The sequence below is a fragment of the Elephas maximus genome, chromosome 18 (genome assembly GCF_024166365.1).
Source record: "Elephas maximus indicus isolate mEleMax1 chromosome 18, mEleMax1 primary haplotype, whole genome shotgun sequence".
NCBI lineage: Eukaryota > Metazoa > Chordata > Mammalia > Proboscidea > Elephantidae > Elephas > Elephas maximus.
The window spans coordinates 81,764,844-81,791,544 of record NC_064836.1 but is presented as its reverse complement, the minus strand read 5'-3'; the positions used below and the strand labels follow the sequence as shown (position 1 = coordinate 81,791,544).

Sequence of the window (26,701 nt, the reverse complement as noted above, 5' to 3'; positions counted from 1 at the left end):
GCTGAACAGAAGATTTCAAAGGTGGCTTGAGTAGATAAAGTATTAAAATGACATGTGCAAAGACCTGGAGTTAGAAAACCAAAAGGGAAGAACATGCTTGGCATTTCTCAAGCTGAAAGAACTGAAGAAATTCAAGCTTCAAGTTGAAATATTGAAGGATTCTACTGGTAAAATATTAATTGATACAGGAAGCATCAAAAGATTACACAGAGTCACTGTACCAAAAAGAACTGGTCTGTGGTCGTCCATTTCAGGAGGTAGCATAAAATCAGGAATCAGTGGTACTGAAGGAAGTGATCTGAGCTTCTCTGAAGGCAGTGGCAAAAAACAAGGCTTCAGGAATTTATGGAATATCCGTTGAGATGTTTCAACAAACGGTTGCAGCCCTGGAGGTGCTCACTTGGCTATGCCAAGAAATATGGAAGACAGCTTCCTGGCCAACTGACTGGAGGAGATCCATATTTATGCCTATTCCCAAGGCAGGTGATCCAACCAAATGCAGAAATTATTGAACAATATCATTAATATCACATGCAAGTAAAATTTTGCTGAAGATCACTCAAAAGTGGTTGCAGCAGTACATGGATAGGGAACTGCCATAAATTCAAGCCAGATTCAAAAGAGGACATGGAAAGAGGGATATGATTACTAATATTAGATGAATTCTGGCTGAAAGCAGAGCATACCAGAAAGATGTTTAGTGGTGTTTTATTGACTATGCAAAGGCATTCAACTGTGTGGATCATAGCAAATTACGGATAATATTGCAAAGAATGGGAATTCCAGAACACTTAATTGTGCTCATGAGGAACCCGTACATAGACCAAGAGGCAGTTGCTCAAACAGAACAAGGGGATACTGATTGGTTTAAAGTCAGGAAAGCTATGTGTCATGGTTGTGCCATTTCACCATACTTATTCAATCTCTATGCTGAGCAAATGATCCAAGAAGCTGGATTATTCAAAGAAGAATGTTGTATCAGGATTGGAGGAAGACTCCTTAACAACCTGAGGTATGCAGATGACACAACCTTGCTTGCTGAAAGTGAAGAGGACTTGAAGCACTTATTGATGAAGATCAAATACTACCGTGTTCAGTATGGATTACACCTCACCATAAAGAAAACAGTCCTTACAACTGGACCAATAAACAACATCCTAATAAAAGGAGAAAATATTGAAGTTGTTGAGGATCCACAATCAACACCCATGGAAGCAGCAGTCAGGAAATCAAAGGATGCATTGCATTGGGCAAATCTGCGGCAAAAGACCTCTTTAAAGTGTTAAAAAGCAAAGATATTACCTTGAAGACCAGGATGCGCCTGGCCGAAGCCATGGTGTTTTCAGTCACCTCATATTGCATGTGAAAGCTGAATGATGAATAAGGAAGACTGAAGAAGAATTGATACCTTTGAATTATGGTGTTGACGAAGAATATTGAATATACCATGGATTGCCAAAAGAATGAACAAACCTGTCTTGGAAGAAGTACAGGCAGAATGCCCCTTAGAAGCAAAGGTGGAAAGACTACATCTCACATATGTTACACATGCTATCAGGAGGTACTATTCCCTGGAGGAGGACATCATGCTTGGTTGAGGGTCAGCGAAAAAGAGGAAGACCTTGAACGAGGTGGATTGACACAGTGGCTGCCACAGTGAGTTCAAGCATAACAACGATCCTGAGGATGATGAAGGACCAGGCAGTGTTTCGTCCTCTAGGACATGGGGTTGCTATGAATCAGAATTGACTTGAAGGCACTGAACAACAACAACAGATAGACAAATACAACTGCCTCAAGAGAATTGAATTCTCCTGCAAGAGCCTTCATTCTAATGAAAAATTATGTATATTCTCTGAACTTCAGTATTTTCATATATAAAATGAGGTTATAATATCTATTTCATAATTTCGTATGGATCCTATACAGATAGAATAAGCCCATGCCTGGCATGTGGATATTCTCAGTGCATCCCCCACCCCCCCAGGCAGAAGCTTTCAAACCTCAGAGTTCCAAGAGCTTATTTTGCTTATTTTTTGGGGCTTCTCTTTTTTAATTGTTATAAAGATATAAAGAACACCACATTTGTGAGTTTGACATTTTTATATGTACAATTCAGTCAAACTAGCGACAGCAGTTATGTTGTACAGTCATCACCAATTCCCTTTGCCACATTTTCTATTCCCATAAACAAAAATGCAATGCTGCCTAAACAATGATCCCTTCTACCCTGTCCCTTCTGTCCTTGGTCCCTGCAACGCTTCTGTCTAGCACTAACTAACTATACTGCCCCGGAAACTAACTCAGTACCCAGTACATAGCAAGCAACAAATGAATAAAATTCTGGTAAACTGAATCGAATGCCAGTGTCTCAGTAATTTCCAAGAATATGGCAAATACTTCCATCAGAAGTTGCGGGGACTCTCAGTGGTGGATCCCACTGTTCTCCATCCCTGAAGATCATTGTGGTTGTTGCTGGTAGATTTTGTCGATTTGGTTCCGACTCATAGGGACCCAATGCACAACAGAAAAAAAACACAGATCTTGTGCCACCCTCAGAATTGTTGTTATGCTTGAGCCCATTGTTGCAGCCACTGTGTCGATTCGTCTCATTGAGAGTCTTCCTCTTTTTTGCTGACCCTCCACTTTACCAAGCATGATGTCCTACCGAGACAGATCTCCCCTGATAACATGTCCAAAGTATGTGAGACATAGTCTCACCACCCTTGCTTCCAAGGAACATACTGGCTGTACTTCTTCCAAGATGGATTTGTTCATTCTTTTGGCAGTTCAAAAGATGTATTCGGTATTCTTCTCCAACACCATATACAAAGGCATCAATTCTTCTTTGGTCTTCCTTACTCATCGTCCAGCTTTCACATGCATACGAGGCAATCAAAAACTCCATGGCTTTGGCCAGGCACACCTTACTCTTCCAGGTGACATATTTGCTTTTCAACACTTGAAAGAGGTCCTTTGCTGCAGATTTGCCCAATGCTATGCAAGTTCAAGGCGAAACTGGAGAAAAGCAGAGCAAGTCCACGAGAGCCAAAATAAGACCTTGAGTATAACCCACCTGAATTTAGAGAACATCTCAAGAATAGATTCGATGCACTGAACACTAGTGACCAAAGATCAGACGAGTTGTGGAATGGCATCAAGGATATTGTACATGAAGAAAGCAAGAGGTCACTGAAAAGACAAGAAAGAAAGAAAAGACCAAGATAGATGTCAGAGGAGACTCTGAAACTTGCTCATGAATGTCAAGTAGCTAAAGCAAAAGGAAGAAATGATGAAGTAAAAGAACTGAACAGATTTCAAAGGGCAGCTCGAGAAGCCAAGTATTACAATGACAGGAGCAAAGAGCTGGAGATAGAAAACCAAAAGGGAAGAGCATGCTGGCGTTTCTCAAGCTGAAAGAACTGAGGAAAGAATTCAAGCCTCAAGTCGCAATCGTGAAGGATTCTATAGGGAAAATATTAAACGACGCAGGAAGCATCACAAGAAGATGGAAGGAATACAGAGTCCTTATACCAAAAAGAATTAACCAATGTCCAACCATTTCAAGAGGTAGCATTTGGTCAGGAACCAATGGTACTGAAGGAGGAAGTTCAAACTGCACTGAAGGCATTGGCAAAAAACAAGGCTTAAGGAATTGATGGAATGTCAATTGAGATGTTTCAGCAAACAGATGCAGTGCTGGAGGTGCTCACTCAGCTATGCCAAGAAATATGGAAGACAGCTTCCTGGCCAACTGACTGGAAGAGATCCATATTTATGCCTTTTCCCAAGAAAGGTGATCCAACCAAATGTGGAAATTATCGAACAATATCATTAATATCACACGCAAACAAAATTTTGCTGAAGATCATTCAAAAATGGCTGCGGCAGTATGTTGACAGGGAACTGCCAGAAATTCAGGCCGGTTTCAGAAGACGACGTGGAACCAGGGATATCATTGCTGATGTCAGATGGATCCTGGCTGAAAGTAGAGAATACCAGAAGGATGTTTACCTGTGTTTTATTGACTAATCAAAGGCATTTGACCGTGTGGATCATAACAAATTATGGATAACATTGCGAAGAAAAGAAATTCCAGAATGCTTAACTGTGCTTGTAAGGAACCTTTACATAGATCAAGAAGCAGTTGTTTGGACAGAACAAGGGGATACTGATTGGTTTAAAGTCAGGAAAGGCGTGTGTCAGGGTTGTATCCTTTCACCATACTTATTCAATCTGTATACTGAGCAAATAATACAAGAAGTTGTAGTATATGAAGAAGAACAGGGCATCAGGATTGGAGGAAGACTCATAAACAACCTGCATTAAGCAGATGACACAACCTGGCTTACTGAAAGTGAAGAGGACTTGAAGCACTTACAAATGATGATCAGAGACCACAGCCTTCAGTATGGATTGCACCTCAAGATAAAGAAAACAAAAATCCTTACAACTGGATCAGTAAGCAACATCATGATAAATGGAGAAGAGATTGAAGTTGTGAAGGATTTCATTTTACTTGGATCCACAATCAACAGCCATAGAAGGAGTCAAGAAATCAAATGACGCATTGCATTGGGTAAATCTGCTGCAAAGGACCTCTTTAAAGTGTTGAAATGCGAAGATGTCACCTTGAAGACTAAAGTGCGCCTGACCCAAGCCATGGTATTTTCAATCACATCATATGCACATGAAAGCTGGACAATGAATAAGAAAGGCCGAAGAAGAATTGACACCTTTGAATTGTGGTGTTGGCGAAGAATATTGAATATACCATGGACTGCCAAAAGAACGAACAAATCTGTCTTGGAAGAAGTGCAACCAGGATGCTCCTTAGAAGCAAGGATGGTGAGACTGCACCTTGCATACTTTGGACATGTTGTCAGGAGGGATCATTTCCTGGAGAAGGCTATCATGCTTGGCAATGTACAGAGTCAGCAGAAAAGAAGATGACCCTAGACAATTGACACAGTGGCTGCAACAAGGAGCCAAGCATAATGATGATTGTAAGGGTGGCATAGGACCGGGCAGCGTTTCGTTCTGTTATGCATAGTGTCGCTGTGAGTCGTAACTGACTAGACGGCACCTAACAACAACAAAGTTCTTTTGATTTCTTTTCTGCTGCTTCCATGGATCTAAGTAAAATGAAATCCTTCACAACTTAAATCTTTTCTTCGTTTATCATGAAGTGGGGTCATTTGGGGTCCATATTAAGGTGACACAGGAAGTTTTGGAAAATTTTGTTAAGTTCTTTTTACCTTTGAAATATTTTTTGAATTCCAAACTGACTCGATCACCCCTATGGCATTTTTCCTGATTCCATTTTTGGACTTCAGAACCATATGCCCTGGTTAATTATGTCCATGATATCCTTGTTCCTGAGTTCCTTTCACTTCCCTCAGTGGCTTACTGTCTTGTTAACATTATAAATGCCATGTGTACACAACTTTGCAAGAAACTGGTAGAAGGCATCAAAACCAAACAAACAAAAAAAAGGTTGCCTTCAGTTGATCTGACTTATGTTGACACCGTGTGAGTCAGAGTACAACTGTGCTCCACAGGTTTTCAATGGCTGTTGTCAGTAGTAGATCACCGGGCCTTTCTTCTAAGTTACCTCTGGGTGGACTCATACTGCCATCCTTTCAGGTTGCACCTGAACACTAAACTATTTACGCTACCTAGGCATTGAAGAAGTCACCACCCAAAAATGAAAACTAAATCCACTGTCATTGAGCCAATTCTGACTCATAGTGACCCTACTGGACAGAATGGAACTGCCCCATAGGGTTTCCAAGGCTGTAATCTTTATGGAAGCAGACTGCCACATCTTTCTCCTGTGGAACAGCTGGTGGGCTCCAACTGCTGACCTTTTGGTTAGCAGCCAGGCCCCAGTGCCAGAGCTCCTGAAGAAGGCACAGACCTTAGTAAAAAAAAAAAAAAAAAAAAAAGGCATGTCTAGAAGTTGGCCATCATAGATAAAAGGGCCCTGCCATGTCCCTGGAATCCACCATGGCTCAGGGGGTCATGTAGCTAGAGAAGCCCATGCAAAACCAGCTCTGTATGTGATGATATAACACAGAGTAATGGAGTTGAAATTTTGTGCTAAGTAATGATTTGAAATTAGGTACCGTGTTGACAGTGTGTTTCTAAACTGACAGTCATTGGACAGCATTCCATAATGTTTCTGGCTTATGTCTTAACTGAGCTGGCTGGGAACACATTAAATGTTATAGCTTCAAATTATTATAATGCACTGTTTGCCATACGGTGGTTATGGCAGAAGTACTTTCATTACTTTGTGGAGATTATAACTTTTCTTTTAAATTATCTTTTCAAGATGACATTTCTCAGAGGTATAACCTACACTAAGATCAAATTTGGTAAGCCTCTTCAAAGTTCAAAATTTAAAGTAATTAAAAATCTTTATGCCCCTTTTTTATATTCAAGATTTAAAAAAAAAAAAAAACACCTTTTGCTGTCAAGTTGATTCTGACTCCTAGTGACCCTACAGGACAGGGTAGAACTGTCTCTAAACTTTCCAAGGAGCACCTGGTGGATTCGAACTGCCCATCTTTTTATTAGCAGCTGTAGCACTTAACCACTATGCCACCAGAGTTTCTTCAAGATAATATAGACCTTATTAATTTCAATTTCAAGAAGTCTTCAGAGAGAGGTGGGGCGAAGATGGCAGAGTAGTCAGATGCTTCTGGTGGTTCCCCTTACAACAAAAACCTGAAAAAACAAGTGAATAGATTATATATATGACAAGCTAGGAACCCTGAACATCAAAGGCAAAGTTAAGGAATCGGACTGAGTGACAGGGTCAGGGAGAAATGGTGCAGAAGCAGTGAGGAGTTGCTGGATCTGGCTTGGCAGGAGCGCCTCAGCCTCGATCCCCTGGCAACCACAGCAGGGCTGGCAGTAGTGTTTGGAACGTGGCTGCTTCAGTGAAATAAGGCAAGCCAAGTGGCACAGCCCTGATCCCCTGGTGCAAACGCAGTGGGGCTGGTGGTGGTGTTCAGGATGCAGCTACTTCAGCAAAAGAAGGCAACCGAGGTGGTAGAGCCCTGATCCCCGGTGCAACCATGGTGGGGCCGAGCCAGTGCACCGAATCTATGCATGCCTCTGGAATCCGAGATAAAACAGTGCTGTCAGCACAAGATAAGTGATTTTGTCTAATTTACCGTGTGGATCTAAGGGCTCCTTCTTTTGAAAGAACTCTCTTCCATCTATCTGATCCCTCCTCCCTCTTCCCTAGCTGACTTTGGTGACAGTTGATTTCCCTGGACCTGAGATAGGTCCTGCTATGCTCTCTGAGCCATTCTCCCAGCCTTGGAGAAGGAACAAATTAACAAATGGGAAAAATAATCTGCCGGCTCCCCTAATCTGGAAATTTAGGGCAGAAGCTGCTCCTGTCCAGGAACAGGCAGTCCACAGACTTTGAGTGTCTTTAACCCCTGCATGGATCCAGGTGGCCTCATTATAGTGGATAGGCTCTAGCTGTTACAGTGCAAGGGTGAATGTGTTTGAGGTCTGACTGTAACTGTTTCAGCTGTGTGGTGGAGAGGCAGGAGGCTGCAGGGGTGGTTGACATTTGATGCTGTTCTGCCTATCAAACAGGGTCCTCACCTACCCACGGCAGGGGCCTGAGGGCTGTGTCTCCACCCACACCACCTAGGCACCCATGGCGGGGGTCTAAGGATAAATGGTGCCTACCAGTCCTTACACATAAAAGCATTGGGTGCCTGTGTTATGGCTGCAGAGCCCATCTACCAGTGTGCCCTAGAGAATAGGGACATGCCTTCCTCAGACACTTGGGGGAAGGTTGTCAGCCCCCTGCCTTCCTCAGAGTGTGACCACCTACCGCAATAAGAAACCTGTGTATGCATCAATCAGCACTTCTCTAAGATCATAGGTGAGAGCTTGCACCACACATTAGGTGACTAACTACCAGGACACCTGAGCTGAATCTATACAAGAATAGTGAATGGACTCCTAGGCTCATATACCTGTTAATAGCTCTAACCATCTGGAGCCATGACGTTGGTACTTCAAAGGCTCCAATAATCAAGTTAGTTCACTCTAGTAGCCTATTTGAGTATATCAAAACAAAACAAAGCAAGAAGCTAGTTCACAGTGAGGAAACATAAAATAAACTAATACAATATCAAATCACATAAAAAAAAAAGACCATGATTGCTTCAACAAACTCCCAAAACAAAATATTAAAGGAATCTTCCAGATGAAGATGTCTTCCTGGAATTACAAGATGTAGAATACAAAAGATTACTATACAGAACTCTTCAAGACATCAGGAAGGAGATCAGGTAAAACGCAGAACAAGCCAAGGAGCACACAGATAAAGCAGCCAAGGAAATCAAGAAGGTTATTCAAGAGCATAATGAAAAATTTAATAGGCTGCAAGAATCTATAGAAGAACAGCAATTAGAAATTCAGAAGGTTAACAATAAAATTTCAGACTTAGAAAACTCAGTAGAAAGTCAGCAGAGCAGAATTGAGGAAATGGAAATTGCAATCAGCGAGATGGAAGATAAAACATTTGGCAAGAATATATTCAAAAAAATCAGATAAACAAATTAAAAAAAAATGAAGAAACCATAAGAATCTTATGGGACTCTATCAAGAGGAATAACCTATGAGTGACTAGAGTAACAGAACAAGGAGGGAAAACAGAAGATACACAGAGAATTGCTGAAGATTTGTTGGCAAAAAACTTCCCTGATATTGTGAAAGATGAGACGATATCTATTCAAGATGCTCATCAAACTGCATAGAAGGTAGATCCCAAAAGAAAGTCACCAAGACATATAATCAAGCTTGCCAAAATCAAAGATAAAGAGAAAATTTTAAGAGTAGCCAGGGATAAATGAAAAGTCACCTACAAAGGAGAATCAATAAGAATAAGCTCAGACTGCTCGGCAGAAACCATGCATGCAAGAAGGCAATGGAATGACATATATAAAGCATTGAAGGAAAAAAAAAATTGCCAGCAAGAATCATACATCCAGCAAAACTGTCTCTCAAATATGACAAAATTAGGGCATATCCAGGTAAACAGAAGTTCAGGGAATTTGCAAAAACCAAACCAAAACTACAAGAAATACTAAAGGGAATTCTCTAGTTAGAAAATCTTTAATATCAGATAGCAACCCAAGACTAGAATGTAGGACAGAGCAAAGAGATATCAACACAGATAAGGAAATCACAAAAATAAATCAAGATTAAAAAACGCTCAAAACAGGGAAACAGCGATGTCATTTTGTAAAAGCTGACTACATTAAATCAATAAAGAGGGACTAAATAAAGTAGTCATAGATTTTTCATATGGAGAGGAAATCAAGGTGATATAGGGAGATAAAAGTTAGGTTTAAACTTAGCGAAATAGGGGTACGTAATAAGGTAACCACAAAGGAGACTGATAGTCCTACACATCAAAATAAAATACAAGAAAAACATAAAGACTCAGCAAAAACAAAATCAAGAACAGTAAAAAAAGGAATATACAATTTACAAACTACTCAGCACAAAAAATTAAGTGGAAAAAAGAAACTGTCAACAACACACGAAAAGAGACATCAAAATGATGGCACTAAACTCATACTTATCCATAATCACGCTGAATGTAAATGGACTGAATGGACCAATGAAGAGACAGAAAGTTGCAGAATGGATAAAAAACACAATCTGTTTATATGCTGCCAACAACAGACACAGCTTAGACTTAAAGACACAAACAAACTAAAACTCAAAGGATGGAAAAAAATATATCAAGCAAACAGTCAAAAAAGAGCAGAAGGGGCAATATTAATTTCTGACAAAACAGACTTCAAAGTTAAATCTACCACAAAGGATAAGAAAGGACACTATGTAATGATTAAAGGGACAATATAGTGGGAGGATGTTACCATATTAAATATTTATGCATCCAACAACATGGCTTCAGGATACATAAAACTAACAGCATTGAAAAGCGAGATAGACAGCGCCACACTAATAGTAGGAGACTTTAACACAGCACTTTCAGTGAAGGACAGAGCATCCAGAAAGAAGCTCAGTAAAGACACAGAAGAGCTAAATGCCACAGTGAACCAACTTGACCTCATAGACATATACAGAACACTCCACCTAACAGCAGTCAAGTATACTTTCTTTTCCAGCACGCACTTGTGCTGGAGGTCCTGTTAAACAAAACAAAACAAAACACTGCACCTAACAGCAGTCAAGTATACTTTCTTTTCCAGCACACACTTGTGCTGGAGGTCCTAGCCAGAGCTATTAGACTAGATAAAGAAATAAAGTGTATCCAAATTGGCAAAGAGAATTAAAGATATTTCTATATGTAGAGGACATGATCTTATACACAGAAAACTCTAAAGAAACTTCAAGAAAACTACTGAAAGTAATAGAAGAGTTCAGCAGAGTATCAGGATACAAGACAAACATACATAAATCAGTTGGATTCCTCTACACCAACAAAGAGAATGTCAAAGAGGAAATCACCAAACCAATACCATTTACAACAGCCCCCAAGAAGATAAAATACTTTGGAATAAATCTAACCAGAGACATGAAAGACCTATACAAAGAAAACTGTAAGACACTACTACAAGAAACCGGAAGAGACCTACATATGTGGAAAAATATACCTTGCTCATGGATAGGAAAACTCAACATTGTAAAAATGTCTATTTTACCCAAAGCGATCTATAGATACAATGCAATCTGGATCCAAATACCAGTGACATATTTTAATGAGATAGAGAAACAAATCACCAACTTTGTGTGGAAGGGAAAGAGGCCCCACATAAATAAAGCATTACTGAAAAAGAAGAACAAAGTGGGAGGCCTCACACTACCTGATTTTAGAATCTTTTATACTACCAGAGTAGTCAAAACAGCCTGGTACTGGTACAACAACAGATACATAAACCAATGGAACAGAATTGAGAATCCAGACATAAATCCATCCACATATGAGCAGTTGATATTTGGCAAAGGCCTAAAGTCAGTTAAATGGGGAAAAGACAGTCTATTTAACAAATGGTGCTGGCATAACTGGATGTCCATGTGCAAAAAAGTTAAACAAGACCCGTACCTCATGCCATGCACAAAAACTAACTTGAAGTGGATCAAAGACCTAAATATAAAATCTAAAACAATAAAGATCATGGAAGAAAAAATAGGGACAACACTAGTAACCCTAATACGTGGCATAAAAGTATACAAAACATTGCTAACAATGCGCAAACACCAGAAGAGAAATTAGATACCGGGGAGCTCCTAAAAGTCAAACACCTATGCTCATCCAGAGATTTCACCAAAAGAGTTAAAAGATTACCTACAGACTTGGAAAAAGTTTTTAGCTAAGACATTTCTGATCAGTGTCTCGTCTCTAAAATCCACAAGATACTGCAAAAACTCAACAACCAAAAGACTAATAGCCCAATTAAAAAATGGGCAAAAGATATGAACAGGCACTTCAGTAAAGAAGACATTCAGGTAGCTAACAGATACATGAGGAAATGCTCCTGATGGTTAGCCATTAAAACCAAAACCAAACCCAGTGCCGTTGAGTCGATTCCGACTCATAGTGACCCCATAGGACAGAGTAGAACTGGCCCATAGAGTTTCCAAGGAGCCCCTGGAGGATTCGAACTGCTGACCTTTTGGTTAGCAGCTGTAGCACTTAACGACTACGCCACCAGGGTTTCCATTAGAGAAATGCAAATCAAAACTACAATGAGATTCCATCTCACGCCAAGGCTAGCATTAATACAAAAAACACAAAATAAGAAATGTTGGAGAGGTTGTGGGGAGACTGGAATACTTCTGCACTGCTGTTGGGAATGTAAAATGGTACAACCACTTTGGAAATTGATTTGGCACTCCCTTAAAAAGCTAGAAATAGAACTACCATATGACCCAGCAATTCTACTCCTTGGAATATAACCTAAAGAACTAAGAGCCTTCACAGGAACAGATATATGCACACCCATGTTCATTGCAGCACTGTTTACAATAGCAAAAACATGGAAACAACCAAGGCGCCCATTAATGGGTGAATAGATAAATAAACTATGGTATATTCACACAATGGAATACTATGCAACAATTAAGAACAATCTGTGAAGCATTTCTTAACATGGAGGAATCTGGAAGGCATTATGGTGAGTGAAATAGTCAGTTGCAAAAGGACAAGTATTGTATGACACCACTATTATAAGAACTCTAAAGTCTAAACACAGAAGAAAATATTCTTTGATGGTTCTGAGGGTGGTGAGGGACAGAGAGGAATATTCACTAACTAGGTAGACAAAAATTATTTTAGGTGAAGGGGAGGGCAACACACAACACAGAGATGGTCAGTACAAGTGGACTAAGCCAAAAGCAAAGAAGTTTCCTGAATACAAACAAAAGCTTCAAAGACCAGAGTAGCAGGAATGGGGGTCTGGGGACCATAGTTTCAGGGGACATTTAGGTCAATTGTCCTAACGAAATGTATTAAGAAAATGTTCTGCATCCCACTTTGGCAAAAGGCGTCCTGGGGTCTTAAAAGTTAACAAAAGGCCATCATTGAAGATGCATTAATTGGCCTCAACCTACCTGGAGCAAAGGAGAACGAAGAACACCAAAGACATATGGTAAAGAGGAGCCCAAGAGACAGGATGGGCTGCATAAACCAGGGACTCCATTAGCCTGTTACCAGAAGAACTAGATGGTGCCTTTCTACCACTGATGACCGCCCTGACAGGAAACACAACAGAGAACAGTGGGATGCAGATCTAAAATTCTCATAAAAAGACCAGGCTTAATGGTCTGACAGAGACCAGAGGGACCCTGACGGTCATGGTCCCCAGACCCTTTGTTAGCCCAAGTTTGGAACCATTCTTGAAGCCAACTCTACAGACAGGGATTGTACAATGGACAATACAGACAATGATACTGGTGAGGACTGAGCTTCTTGGCTCACATAGACACTTGAGACTATGTGGGCAACTCCTGTCTGGTGGTGAGATGAGAAGGAAGAAGGGACAGGAGCTGGTTGAATGGACATGGGGAATATAGGATGGAGAGGAGGAATGTGCTGTCTCATCAGGAGGAGAGCATCTAGGAGTACACAGCAAGGTGTGTATAACTTTTTATATGAGAGACTGACTTGATTTGTAAGCTTTCACCTAAAGCACAATTAAAAAAAAAAAAAACTCTTCAGAGATTTGTAAGGGACTTTAGCAATAAATTTAGAAAGCAATTGTTGTTATGATTTTTCATGATAAAAATATGGCACTTCTGAGATATTTCAGAAGGCACCTAGTCTAGTCTGGTGCCTGGCATTCAGAGTTGTTTTCTCAACTACAGACCTTACAAGAGTAGCTTGTGTGTTGACCTGGGTGGAAGTGTGTTGCCTGTTTGCCCAGTGTGTTTACATGCAGGTGGGCATTCCTTGGCTGGTGTCCAAGGCCCACAGATCTGTGAGAGAATGTTCTGCTCTCTGTTTCAGGCAGCCTGCCTTAGACATGGCCTGGCCACTAGGTCTATCAGGGAGTGGTTTCCAAATCTCTAGCTTAAATGACAGAGATCCTCCATCATTGTGGAACGTCAGAAGAAAGAGTTACCATCTCCAAAGCCAGTTTCAAATCAGGCGATCCAGAAAGGTTTTCAGTAACAAAGTTTGGAATATTTATAGAGTCTCAAGGTGACTTTTTTTCTTTTAACAGGTGAGGACTTAATCGTGGTATGCTGAAAGTTGATCACATAATTGTAACACTGTACCCAGTGCAGGCAGCCTCTTGTTACGTTAAAAATGCATCAGTATTTATACAATGATAGCCATGAACTAGAGAAAACCAAAAAAAAGAGAAAACCGAAAAACCCTATAGGACGGAATAGAACTGCCCTATAGGGTTTTCAAGGCTGTAAATCTTTACGGAAGCAGACTACTGCATCTTTCTCCCATGGAGCTGCTGGTGGGTTTGAACCACTTATCTTTCGGTTATCTGCCAAGCTCTTAACCGCTGCACCACCAGGGCTCCCTGTGAACTAGATACTTTCGTATAATTTATTTTTGAAAAATTCTACTCAAGGCTTACTTGAAAAGAATTTTCTTTAAAGAAGTAAAGGAAATTTCTGACTTTATATATGAGCTTTAAATTCTGCCTGAAGGAATTTATAATCCCGTAAGAAATCCTTGAGTTTCTGTTGGGCGTTGTCTTCACTCTTGTAAATCCCCTGGAGCCTTGTCACTTCTCACTGAGTAACTGGCAGTGGCGTACCCCTCCTGAGGAATCCCCCGTAGACTGGCCTTACAGTTCAGAGACCCAGTAGAGAAAGAGCACCACTCCTTAAGCGTGTCTGACCTTATTTTTGATCTTTATATCGTGTCAAATTGGACAGCATTTTCAGTTCCTAAGCGGGCTTTAATAGAGAATGTCTCCGGAGCTGTTAGTATACAGGGCTGTAGAGATTTCCCAGTAACATGCGGCGGTAAAATGGTAGTTTTCTTCATAGTCTATTTGCATTGTTTCTGTTGTTCCCATTTTACTGTCTATTCTTTAGTTTTCTCCCTTATCTCTTTCACTTATCACTAGTCATCAGGATTCTCCCTTTAGCTGGTCATAAATACTTACTTTAATACTTACTGCACTTACGAAATAAAATTTTGTGTTTCTTGTTTATAATTTTAAAAGTAAATGAAACATTTAAGTTATAATTTTTTATTCGAAAAAACTTACTGGAAATGCTTTTTATTCACGTGGGTCTGATTTTGTTGTGTTTTGAGCTGGGGGATTGGTTTGTTTATTTGATTTTGGAAATATGGAAAGTATGTTTTCTATTGCTGATGTTCAAGTCTACTTAGAATGGTTGGTTGCCAGCAAAAGTTCAGTCCTAATCAAAAGGTAGGTAATTTGTGTACCTCTACCTAATGAAGTACGTGAGTGTTTCATGATTTGCTGGTGTTTGTGATATCATTCGCCAAATAAAGGTTAACCTTAGAAAAAAAGTTCCTGAAGCTTCTAGTAGTAACCTTCATAACCTGACAGATTGATTTTTTTTCTTCTCAAAGAAATGTTCTTGTTGCTTCCTTTACATCGTGGCCTTTGATATTTTCTATTCCAGTTTTCCAGAGAGATGGTCATTCAGAGCCTACACATCTGTCCTGTACTTTGACCCTCGGATGAGAATCTTCATTCAGGCCAAAAGAGTTAAAACAAAACACCTTTGTCACTCCCTCTACAGACCCAGGTAACTCACCTTCCATCCAGAAGCCGATTAACCAGTAAGCGAGGTATGCATGGGCTTACAGTAAGGAAGGTGTGCACTGGCTTACTTGTGTTTACTTTGATGTGGTGAAAAACACGTGAAACTGTGCACTACAGACTAGTAAGTAAGCAGGAGTAAGCCCGTGTGTACCTTGCTTATTGGGTAATCTGTCCCTGCCTCTATCAATTATCTTCATAGAGCTTTTATATAAAAAACTGATGTGCCCCCCAGTATTGTCAAGGTGATGACATTTACTTTGATAGTAAGATTTTTACACTGTAAACAAAATTCAGACTGCATTCAGGAAGGTCTTCTAAAGAGTAATCACGTGTGACAAGTATTTGGCAGAAATAGCAACACACTGCAGTGAATACAATAAGTTAGATAATCATCCAAAGTAGAAATTTGTTTTCCACTTCAGTGCTTGGGTTGTGATCGGTTCCATTAAAAGGTCAGAGTTCACTTTCATCTTCTGTTGTCATAATACATTTGAACTATTAAACCGTATACCTGTGTATGCACGGACACTGTATGCATAAAGTGAACGTATTTATGAATACACATACTTCATTTCTGTTTTATTTTATATTATAGCATGAACTTTTTTTTAAGTTTGCATTTGCTTATTATGAAACCTGTCTCACCCAGCTATGCATACATTCAGAACAGTCATTCGTGCTGTGGCTTCTAGGTGACCATTCATTCATTTCCCAAACATTTGTCAGACTCTTCTCTGAACCTAAGATTGTGCTAGCTACAAAGTATAAAAAAGATAAGATTAGTTCCAGTTTTGAGTAACTTCATATCTACTGAGAAAAACTTTTAATGTCTTACAGTGCCTGTAAATATGTATTTTCACACACTATTTTATTTAATTTTTGCAGTGACCCTGTTGTTAGGTTTTATTGTCACCATTTAGACATAAGTGAATGTCAAAACTGGATAAGAACTTAAATCTTCTGGCTCCAAATTCTTTGCCACTCCGAATTCTGTGCCCTTTCTCCTGTTCCACTAACTCTTGATAATAGGCCCTCATTTGTCAAATTCTCTTATTTTCATGAAAAGTAGTTGCTGTCCCAGGGTCTTAAAATCCCTCATGTAGAAATTAATATTAAAAATTATAGATATCTGTATCTTACTTACACCCTGACTGCACACCAATAGATTGCTCAAAAGTTTATTTTTGATTTCTGATTATATTGGAGATTATTTGTTGAAAATAAATTATGCCAAGTCTGAGACTTTATAAAACTGTCTGTTCATTCCCTAACGAATATCAAAGTGATGTTGTCTTTTCATCAGTCTTATTCTTCTTGGAATTACTAAGTCTCCTGGATCAATCAATAAAGCTTATCTTTTCAAATTAAATTATTCCTCCCTTAGTGAATTGGGGGTAAAAAATGGTTTAAGCCAATAGAAAACGTGAATTTGTCTCTATTTCCTGAGGGGAATTATAGTAAATTGAATTCCATCCCCCTAAATCACTTATATCAAATGATAGCTGTGCCCACTCTAGTGTATTTTTTACTCACCTGTCAAAGTAATATAATATACGTATATGTTTTGTTTCCAGAAAAAGTTGAAGAAGGCTTGAATCTTGCCAAGTTTCACTTGGGACTCTGATAAGCTCTGTTAAATCCGATATCTGGTGTTCCCATATGGACGGATTTATTCTGTGGCAGTATAGTTTAGGGCTTATCTCTCTCTCCATTTATCATATTTACTTGCATTTAATTTCCCTAATGTGTCTTATGGAGACCCTGGTGGCGTGGTGGTTAAATGCTACGGCTGCTAACCAAAAGATCAGCTGTTCGAATCCACCAGGCGCTCCTTGGAAACTCTATGGGGCAGTTCTACTCTGTCCTATAGGGTCGCTATGAGTCGGAATTGACTCGATGGCATCGGGTCCGGGTTAATGTGTCTTATGGTGGCAGAAATTTTATGTAAGAAATACGTGGAGTTTTCCCCTGTTATCCCACTTCTAGTAGACTACTATTTTTTTTTTTTCCCTTACCAAAAGGTGTTATAGTTTATTGGCTGCATCAGAACAGGATAAGGGTTGGGAATGACCCCATCCGGTCAAAATAAAGACATTTAAAGGATATTTAGAAAGTGATTAAAGACTGTTGGCCACCAGGCTGCAATAAACTTCTGGAAATGAAATGTGAAACTAAGATACCCCTAAAAGGACTCTAACTCTAAAGTATTATAAGAATACATGACTATAGTTCCTCATCAGTTATTTTTCTATGCTTTTGAAGCAAACAAAAATGAAGACTGGATTTTCAACCATATGAGTGGATTTCTAATTGCTTTAGCAACTTGAAACAAACATCTCTAACACATTCAGAGAAAGGCTGAAGAGAAATTTTTGGTGTCATGTCATTGATTTTCTTCCTTGATCGTATTCTGTTCAATATTTTTCATCAGTAATTTGGAAAAAACAGATAAATGAGCAAACAACAAACAGACATGTATGCTTACTGAATTCTTAGTTGACCCTGAACTGAGAAGAGTATTTTATACCTGGCATTACAGAAACAAGATGTGAAAAAGTTGAGGTCCAAAAGATAAATGTAATATAGGTAAGGTATAGATCTACGTTTAGATTAAAAAATCTATTGTGTAAGTATAAACTTGACAGTGATTTACGTGAGAAAAATACGTAGATGTTTTAATTGACCACAAGCCTAGTATAAGCCAATCCTGTGAGGTTGCTAAAAATGTTTATGGAACTTAGTGACCAAACAAGATGACAATAGTACCATTAAGCCTTATATTGCTGCACCATGTCTGGAGGGGATGCCCATGTGGGGATGCTTTAGGAGGGACACGAATGCATTGGAAAGTGTCTCACTCCCAGGACAGTAACTGTTCTAGTAAGGAGTCATTCCATGGAGGTGAAAAAACCTAGGACCTGAGTGAAGGCATTAAAGGCTGTCCTGTGAAAACTGGAATTCCAAAAGGCAGAACATGGATGGCTGGATAGAAAAAGGCAAAACTTGCTCAGATGAGAGCGTTGGGCTGTTTTTGCCAGGAAGAGACACACAGATGACCTTTGTTGACTGAAATTTAGTGTAACAATGTTCAGAGAACGTATGTAGCAGGGAGCCATCCCAGAAGCCTCACCATCGCCTATGACTCCATGTGTTTCCGTGGACTGGGATGTTCTGGAAAACTGAAGCAGCTTAGTGTTGCTCAGGATACAGCTCTGCGGTGTGGTCTTTGGTGGGTGCACCTAGCATTTGCGCCCTTAAGTGTAGGTTTTGCCAAGCATGAATCTTCCCTATTGAGCAGAATTCAGGGACATCTACATAGCATCTTTCGTGTGGACACCAGCCCCAGTCCAGTTATCAGATACTGATTCAGGGTATCCAGAGTAGAAGATTTACCTTCTCCAGATCCACGTGGCACAGGATAGAGCAGCTCAGAGAAGCCTATGCCTGTGGCATGGAATTAATGAAGTGTCCACAGTTATTCATGCTCTTACAATGGAAAAGACTCGCACGTAAGATGGGGACAAATCTGTCTCTGGAAGATTCTGGGTTGTAGAAGGCATTATTACTTTGGGAAGAATTTCATCTAGATGGTTTCTGATACCTCTTTCAACTTAAGCTTTTATAAGTCTTTAATTCTTGGAGTCTTAAGTATTGTTTATCCCTATATAATACCAACAAGTTATGTATGGCTGTGTTATTTGATCTTAGGCAACAAACATTACTTACTTTCTTTGACTTTGATTTTTTTAGCTCAACAGAATACTAACCGTCACATTTCTACAGGCTCTATGTATCTGCATATTAGGACTAAAGAAGGGATTGAAATGATCATTTGTGAAGGCTCTCTAAGGGTGACAGAGCAAAAATGCTGGTTTAATGAACTCCATTCTTCATTAACAGGGCTTTTCTACAGAGCCACACCACTGCAAGGAGCCCAAATGAAGTGGCATTGGAGTTACTCTGCTTTCATAGGAGCAGCGTGCTCCTTTGTCAGTTGTGTAGAGATACAGCTTTATGGTGCACTGTTGAGTACACTGCAGCACTCTGCTGCTGGAGCAGTCTTCTCATTTTTTAGGGTTGTTTCCACCCCCTTATCCCCCCCCCCACCTAGATAGACTAATAATTTTTGAAAAGTATCTCTTTTGTAAACTCTACAAATTATATATATATATTCATGAATTTTTATAATCTTAAATTATCTAACCTTTCAATATAGGATAGTGGTTGAGAGCAAAATTTGGATCAGCCAAGCCTGGATTTGAGTTTGGGTTTTGTCGTTTGCTAGTTGTGGACCTTTGGCAATTACTTAAGCCTTACTCTTCTCTGGAAGCCCTGGTGGCATAGTGGTTAAGTGCTGTGGTTGCTAACCAAAAGGTTAGGAGTTCGAATCCACCAGGCACTCCTTGGAAACCCTGTGGAGTAGTTCTACTCTGTCCTGTAGGGTCGCTATGAGTTAGAATTGACTCGACGGCAATGGGTTTTATTCTTCTCCACTGTGAACTGGGACTTTCCCTGCCCCTTAGGCTTGTGAGGATTAAATAAAATTATGTTCTATTTTAAACAGAACACTGCTCAGAACTGTTCCCGACATGTTTGTAGTTGCTATTATAGAAATGAGTAATACCTGGATAGAATGACCACTGTGTACGAGACAGGATTCTAAGCTTTGGGGAGCCAACACAGGCAACAAAACAATTCCTGCCCTCATGGAGCTTACATTCCAGTGGCAGGAAAGACAATAAGTAAATAAAAAATAGATAGTACGATAACAGGCGATTCTACGTACTACGGGAAAAAAAAGGGCAGGGAATAGAGAGTCATGGGGGTTTGGGTGACTATTTTAGATAAGAAATCAAGGATGGCCTTTCTAAGCAAGCAAATTTTGAGCAGGGAACTGAATAAACAGAGGAACTGAGCGTATTAGTTATTTATTGCTATATAACGAATGACCCCAAAATGTAGTGGCTTAGTATCACAGTAGCCATTTATTTTCTCTCATGGTTTCTGTGGGCCAGTCATTTGAGAGTGGCTCTGATGCATGGTTTTGGCTTGGGGTCTCGTGAAGTTGCTGAGAGATGTCGGCTGGGGCTGCTGAAGCTTTGATTGGAGCTAGAGGATCCACTTCCAAGGCGGCTGGCTGCTCACATGGCTGGCAGTTTGGTTCTTCTTTACAGAAGCCACTGTACAGGGCTACCTGAGTATTTCCACTGTGTAAGGGCTGACTTCTGCCAGTGGAAACTGCAGCCTTTTAGGACACAGTCTCAAAAGTGACACACCATCACTTCTGCCGTATTCTTTTATTCACATAAGCCAGCCTGGATTCAGTGTAGGAGGGCACTACCACAAGGCATGAAAGCCAGGAGTTCAGAATTGTTAGGGGACATCTTGGAGGCCTGGTAACACAGGGAGTCATGCAGGAGTGCGTCGTGCAAGGATATTTGGGAAGACGGTCCCAGGAGGAAAGGGCAGTGAGTGCAAGGATGGGAACAAAGGCTGGTTGTGTAGCAGGAGTGCAGCGTCGGGGAGGAGGTGAGGAAGGTGTGGGCAGGCCACACAGGTCCTCCAGCAACAAGTTATTACTTCATAGTTTTATGAAGATCAGTATGGCTGCTGAGTGGGCAGTTGATTTTATGGGGAAGAGGAGAGGAAGGGAGACTAGTTAGAATACCTTACTCCAGGTGTCCTAGGATGCTCGTGGCAGAAGTATTGAGATGTGCTCTGATGACAGACATGTGAAGATAGGACTTGCTGATGGAAATGGGTGTGGGCTAGCCAGAAAATGAGGAGTTATGAATGCTTCCCAGGTTTTTTTGTTTGTTTATTTTTCTGTTTTTTATTAATTTTATTTTTTTAATTGTAAAAGTGTAGGTAACACATTTGCCAATTCAACGTTTTTCACATCTGCAATTCAGTGAAATCAATTACATCAATCGTGTTGTGCCACCATCACCAATATCCTGTGCCAAACATCCTAAGTTTTCTCCCTGAGCCAAAACTTGGGAATGGCAGGAGAGGCAGAGGTGTGGAGGTTAGGAGCAATGGTCAGTGGAGAACTCCACCTCATCCTGGACATACTGTTTGAGAGGCCTATTTCACAGCCAGATCTACCTATCAGCATTCATATGAGAAAGTTCCTGATCCTGCTAATTACATATGAGTAATAATGAATAATTTTAGCTATTCCGTTGTTGTTATACACTGTCAAGTCAATTCTGACTCATAGTGACCCTATAGGACGGAGTAGAACTGTCCCATAGGGTTTCCAAGGCGGTAATATTTACAGGAGCAGATCGTGACTCTTCAGAGCAGTGGGTGGGTTTGAACCACAGACCTTTCAGCTAGCATCTGGTTAAGCATCCGAGTGCTTAACCACTGTGCCACCAGGGCTCCTTGGGACTATATTATGGCATAACAATACTAGGTAAGCTCATAATTTAAAAATAAAATAATCACGATTGTGAATACTAGAATGTAGTTAGATTCATAATCTTGGCTATGTTTCCCTGCATTAAAAAATTTAAAGCCGTAGTTTTCTCAAAGTCTATTTTTTTAACATAAAATTTCTAAAATATTGTTTTTGATATTAGTCAAAAGGTTTTAGATGAATTTTGTAAGTGTGAAAATTAAATGCCAAATGTAAGTGTAAATTTCTGCAGGTTGTTCTGTTCAAAGCAGTCACAGCAGATGCTCGCATCGTGCTGCACTGCATGGTTCTGGGCATAAAATCTTGAAAAAAATTCAGATCTTTCTGTTTTTATTTCTCTTGAGGGGGAGGAATTCTATTTTGCCCTTAAAATAGTAAAATTAATAAAATTTTAAACAATATGGAATTAATATCGGGAAAAACATCAAATAATTTAGAACTTCCTTTACCACTTGTTATTCACTCTGTGTTCTAGCGATCCACAGTCTCCCCAAGGGGAACCTCTGATAGGAGGCGGATAAGGACCCTTCCAGGTGGTATTCTGCACATTTACACAGCGCGCACACACACACACACACACACACACACTTTGGTTTTTTTATTGTGATTTAGGTGAAAGTTTACAGTGCAAATTAATTTCTCATTAAACAGTTAATACACAAATTGTTTTGTAATGTTGCTTGCCAAGCCCGCAATGTGTGAACACCCTGCCCTTCTCCATCCCAGTTTCCCTGTTTCCATTCGTCCAGTTTTCCTGTCCCTTCCTGTCTTCTCCTCTTTGCTTCGGGGCTGATGTGCCCGTTAGTATCATACATGATTGAACTATGAAGCACATCTTTCACGTGTGTTATTGTTGGCTCTATAGACCTGTCTAATCCTTGGCTGAAGGGTGAACCTCAGGAGTTACTGCACTACTGCATTAAAAGGGTGTGTGGGGCCATGCTTTCAGGTTTCTCCAGTCTCTGTCAGACTGGCAAGGCTGTGTGTGTTGTGTGTGTGTGTGTGTGTGTGTGTGTGTGTATCTGTGCGTGCGTGTGTGTGAATTTAAATAGTCTGCATTTTTTTCTCACTCTATTGTGATCCCTGCTAGAGCAGTCCATGGTGGTAACCAGGTACCATCTAGTTATTCTGAGCTCAGTCTGGTGGAGGCTGTGGCGGTTGTGGTCCATTAGTCCTTTGGACGAATCTTTCCCTTGTGTCTTTGGTTTTCTTCATTCTTCTTTGCTCCAGCCGGGATGGGATCAATGGATGTGTCTTGGATGGCCGCTCGCAGGCTTTTAAGACCCCAGTGGCTATTCACCACAGTCAGATGTAGAAGAGTTTCTTTATAGACTGTGTTAAGCCAGTTGAGCTAGATGTCCTCCATACCATGGTCCTCGGCCTTCAGCCCAGTAGGTCGGTCTCTCAGGGAGTTTGGTGTATCTGGGAAGCTTCTATGACTTTGCCTCGGTCAAGTTGTGCTGACTTCCCCAGTCTTATATGCTGTCTTACCCTTCACCTAAGTTGCTGCTTATCTACTGTCTAGTTAATGTTTCTCCTTTCTCTCCCTCATAACCATCGAAGATTGTTTCTTTCTGTGTGGAAGCATTTTCCTGAGTTTTTGTAATAGTGGTCTCATGTACGGTATTTCTCCTTTTGTGATTGACTCGTTTCATTCAGCATAATGCCCTCCAGATTCATCCATGTTGTGAGATGTTTCATAGATTTATCATTTTTCTTTATCATTGCATATTATTCCATTGTGTATGTACGATAGTTCATTTATCCATTCATGGCTTAGGTTTCCATCTTTTTGCTATTGTGAATAATGCTGCAGTGAACATGGGTGTGTGTAAGTCTGTTTGTGTGATGGCTCTTATTTCTCAAGGATATATTCTAGGAGTGTGATTGCTGAATGATATGGTATTTCTAGCTTTTTAAAGAAATATTTTCCAAAATGGTTGTACCATTTTGCCTTCCCACTGGCAGTGCCTGAGAGTTCCAGTCTTCCCGCAGCCTTTCCAACATTTGTTATTTTCTGTTTTTTTGATTCGTGTTGGAAATGACAGGGTCAAATGGCATCCCATTGTAGTTTTGATTTTGCATTTCTCTAATGGCTAGTGGTAGCAAGCATTTCGTCATGTGTCTGTTAGCCACCTGAATGTCTTCTTTGGTGAAGTGTCTCTTCGTATCCTTTCCCCATCTTTTTTTTTTTTTTTAATTGTGCCTTAAGTGAAAGTTTACAGTTTAAGTTAGCTTCTCATATAAAACCTTGTACACATATTGTTATGTGGCCCTAGTTGCTCTCCCTACATGTGACAGCGTACCCCTCCTCTCCATCCTGTATTTCCTGTGTCCACTCAACCAGCTCCAGTCCCCCTCTGCCTTCTCATCTTGCCTCCAAACAGGAGCTGCCCACATAGTCTCATTTGTCTACTTGAGCTAAGAAGCATACTCCTAACCAGTATCATTTTATGTCTTATAGTCCAGTCTAATCTTTGAAGAGTTGGCATTGGCAGTGGTTTTAGTTTTGGGCTAACGGAGTGTCCGGGGGCCATGTCCTCTAGGGCCCCGCCAGTGTCAGTCAGACCATTAAGCCTGGTCTTTTCGCTAGAATTTGAGTTCTGCATCACATTTTTCTGCTGCTCCACCAGAGATGCTCTGTTGTGTTCCCTATCAGGGCAGTCATTGGTGGTAGCTGGGTACCATCTAGTTCTTCCAGTCTCAGGCTGATGCAATCTCTGGTTTATGTGGCCCTTTCTGTCTTTTGCGATCATATTTTCCTTGTGTATTTGGTGTCCTTTCACCGTCTTTTTATTGGATTATTTGTCTTTTTTTGTAGAGGTGTTGGATTTTCTTACAGATTTTAGAGAATAGACCTTTGTTGGATATGTCATAGCCAAAAATTTTCCCCCAGTTTGTAGGATCTCATTTTATTCTTGGTGAAATCTTTTGATGAGTATAAGTGTTTAATTTTTAGAAGATCCTCGTTATCTAGCTTATCTTCTGGTGTTTGTGTATTGTTAGTTATGGTTTGTGTCCTGTTTATGCCATATATTTGGGCCCCTAGTGTTGACCCTATTTTTTCTTTAATGATCTTTAAACTTTTTGGTTTTATATTTAGGTCTTTGATCCATTTAGAATTAGTTTTTGTGTATGGTTGGAGATATGATCCTGTTTCATTTTTTTACAGATGGACATTCAGTTTTGCCACCACCATTTGTTAAAAAGACTTTCTTTTCCTCATTTAATGGATTTTGGGCCATTGTCAAAGATTAGGTAGCCGTAGGTAGATGGGATTTACATCTGGGTTCTCAATTCTCTTCCACTGATCAAAGTGTCTGTAATTGTACCAGTGCCAAGCTGTTTTGACTACCATAGCTGTATACTAGGGTCTGAGGTTATGTGGTGTGAGGCCTCCTACTTTGTTCTTCTTCAGTAGTGTTTTACTTCCCTTTCCATATAAAGATTATGGGCCTCTTCCCTTTCCATATGAAGATTAGTTTTTCCATCTTGTTAAAGAATGTTGTTGGTATTTGGATTAGGATTGTACTTTATTTATAGATTGCTTTTTGTTGGGTAGGAATTGTCATTTTCACAGTGTTAGGTCTACCTATGAGTGAGCATCATACGTTTTACCATTTATGTAGGTCTCTTTTGGTTTCTTGCAGTAGTATTCTGTAGTGTTCTTTGTATAGGTCTTTTACATCCCTGGTTAGATTTATTCCTAAGTTTTTTTTTTTTTTTTTTTACAGGCTATTAAAAATGGTACTACTTTCCTGATTTCCTTTTCATTGTTCTTTTTATTGGTGTATAGGAATCCAACTGATTTTTGTATGTTTATTTTGTATCCTGCCACTCTGCTGAATCTTCCTATTAGTTCCAGTAGTTTTCTTGTGAAGTCTTTAGAGTTCTCTATGTATAGTATAATATCATCCATGAATAGGAATAGTTTTATTTCTTTCTTATCAATTTGGTTGCTTTTTTTCCCCCCTTGCCTTATTGTTCTAGCTAGGACTTCCAGCACAATTTTAAATAGGAGTGGTGATAACACGCATCTTTGTCTTTTGCCTGTTCTCAGGGGGAATGTTTTCAGCCTCTTTCCCTTGAGAATGATGTTGGTTGTTGAATTTGTATGAAAACCAAACTAAACCTGTTGCTGTTGAGTCAATGACAACTCATAGTGACCCTGTAGGACAGAGTAGAACCATCCCATAAGGTTTCCAAGGAGCAGTAGGTGGATTCGGACTGCTGACTTTTTAGTTATCAGCCAAGCTCTTAACCACTGGGCCACCAGGGATCCAGGTTTTGTATGATGCTCTCTATTATTTTGAGGAATATCCTTCTATTCCTACCGTATGGAGAGTTTTTTTCAGGAATGGGTGTTGGACTTTTTCGAATGCCCTTTTTGCATTGATTGAGATGATCATGTGATCCTTTTGTTTTATTTATGTGGTGGATTATGTTAACAGATTTTCAAATGTTGAACTATCCTTTTTTACCTGGTATGAATCCCACTAGGTCGTGGTGTATCTTTTTTTTTAATACGCTGCTGAAGTCCATTGGCTAGAATTTTGTTGAGAATTTTCGTATCTGTATTCATGAGAAATATTGGTCTGTAATTTTCTTTTTTTGTGGTCTCTTTGCCTGGCTTTGGTATGAGGTTTATGCTGGCTTCATAGAATGACTTCAGAAGTATCCTTTCATTTTCTATGTTCTGAAATTGTTTTGAGTAGTACTGCTGTGAGATCTTCTCTAAATGTTTGGTAGAATTCTCCAGTGAAGCCATCTGGGCCAGGATTTTTTTGTTGGGAGTTTTTTTTTAATTACCTTTTCAATCTTATGTCCTGTTATGGGTCTGTTCACATTTCCTCCCTCAGATTGTGGTAGTTCAGGGAGGTAGTGTGTTTCTAGAAATTTGTCCATTTCCTCTAGGTTTTCAAATTTGTTGGATAACACTTTTTCATAGTACTCTGTTTTGATCCTTTTTATTTCAGTTAGGTCTGCTGTAATGTCCCCC

At 39.9% G+C, this 26,701-nt stretch overlaps 1 protein-coding gene across 1 annotated transcript in view; it reads left to right on the top strand.

The window, feature by feature from the left end:
• The window catches only part of MORC1 (MORC family CW-type zinc finger 1), a 212,637-nt gene that overhangs the window by 23,511 nt on the left and 162,425 nt on the right, over positions 1 to 26,701 (top strand). The window contains exon 8 of the mRNA XM_049857885.1: positions 15,136 to 15,261. Coding sequence (XP_049713842.1) covers positions 15,136 to 15,261 — 126 coding nt within the window. The remainder of the gene's footprint in view (positions 1 to 15,135; positions 15,262 to 26,701) is intronic.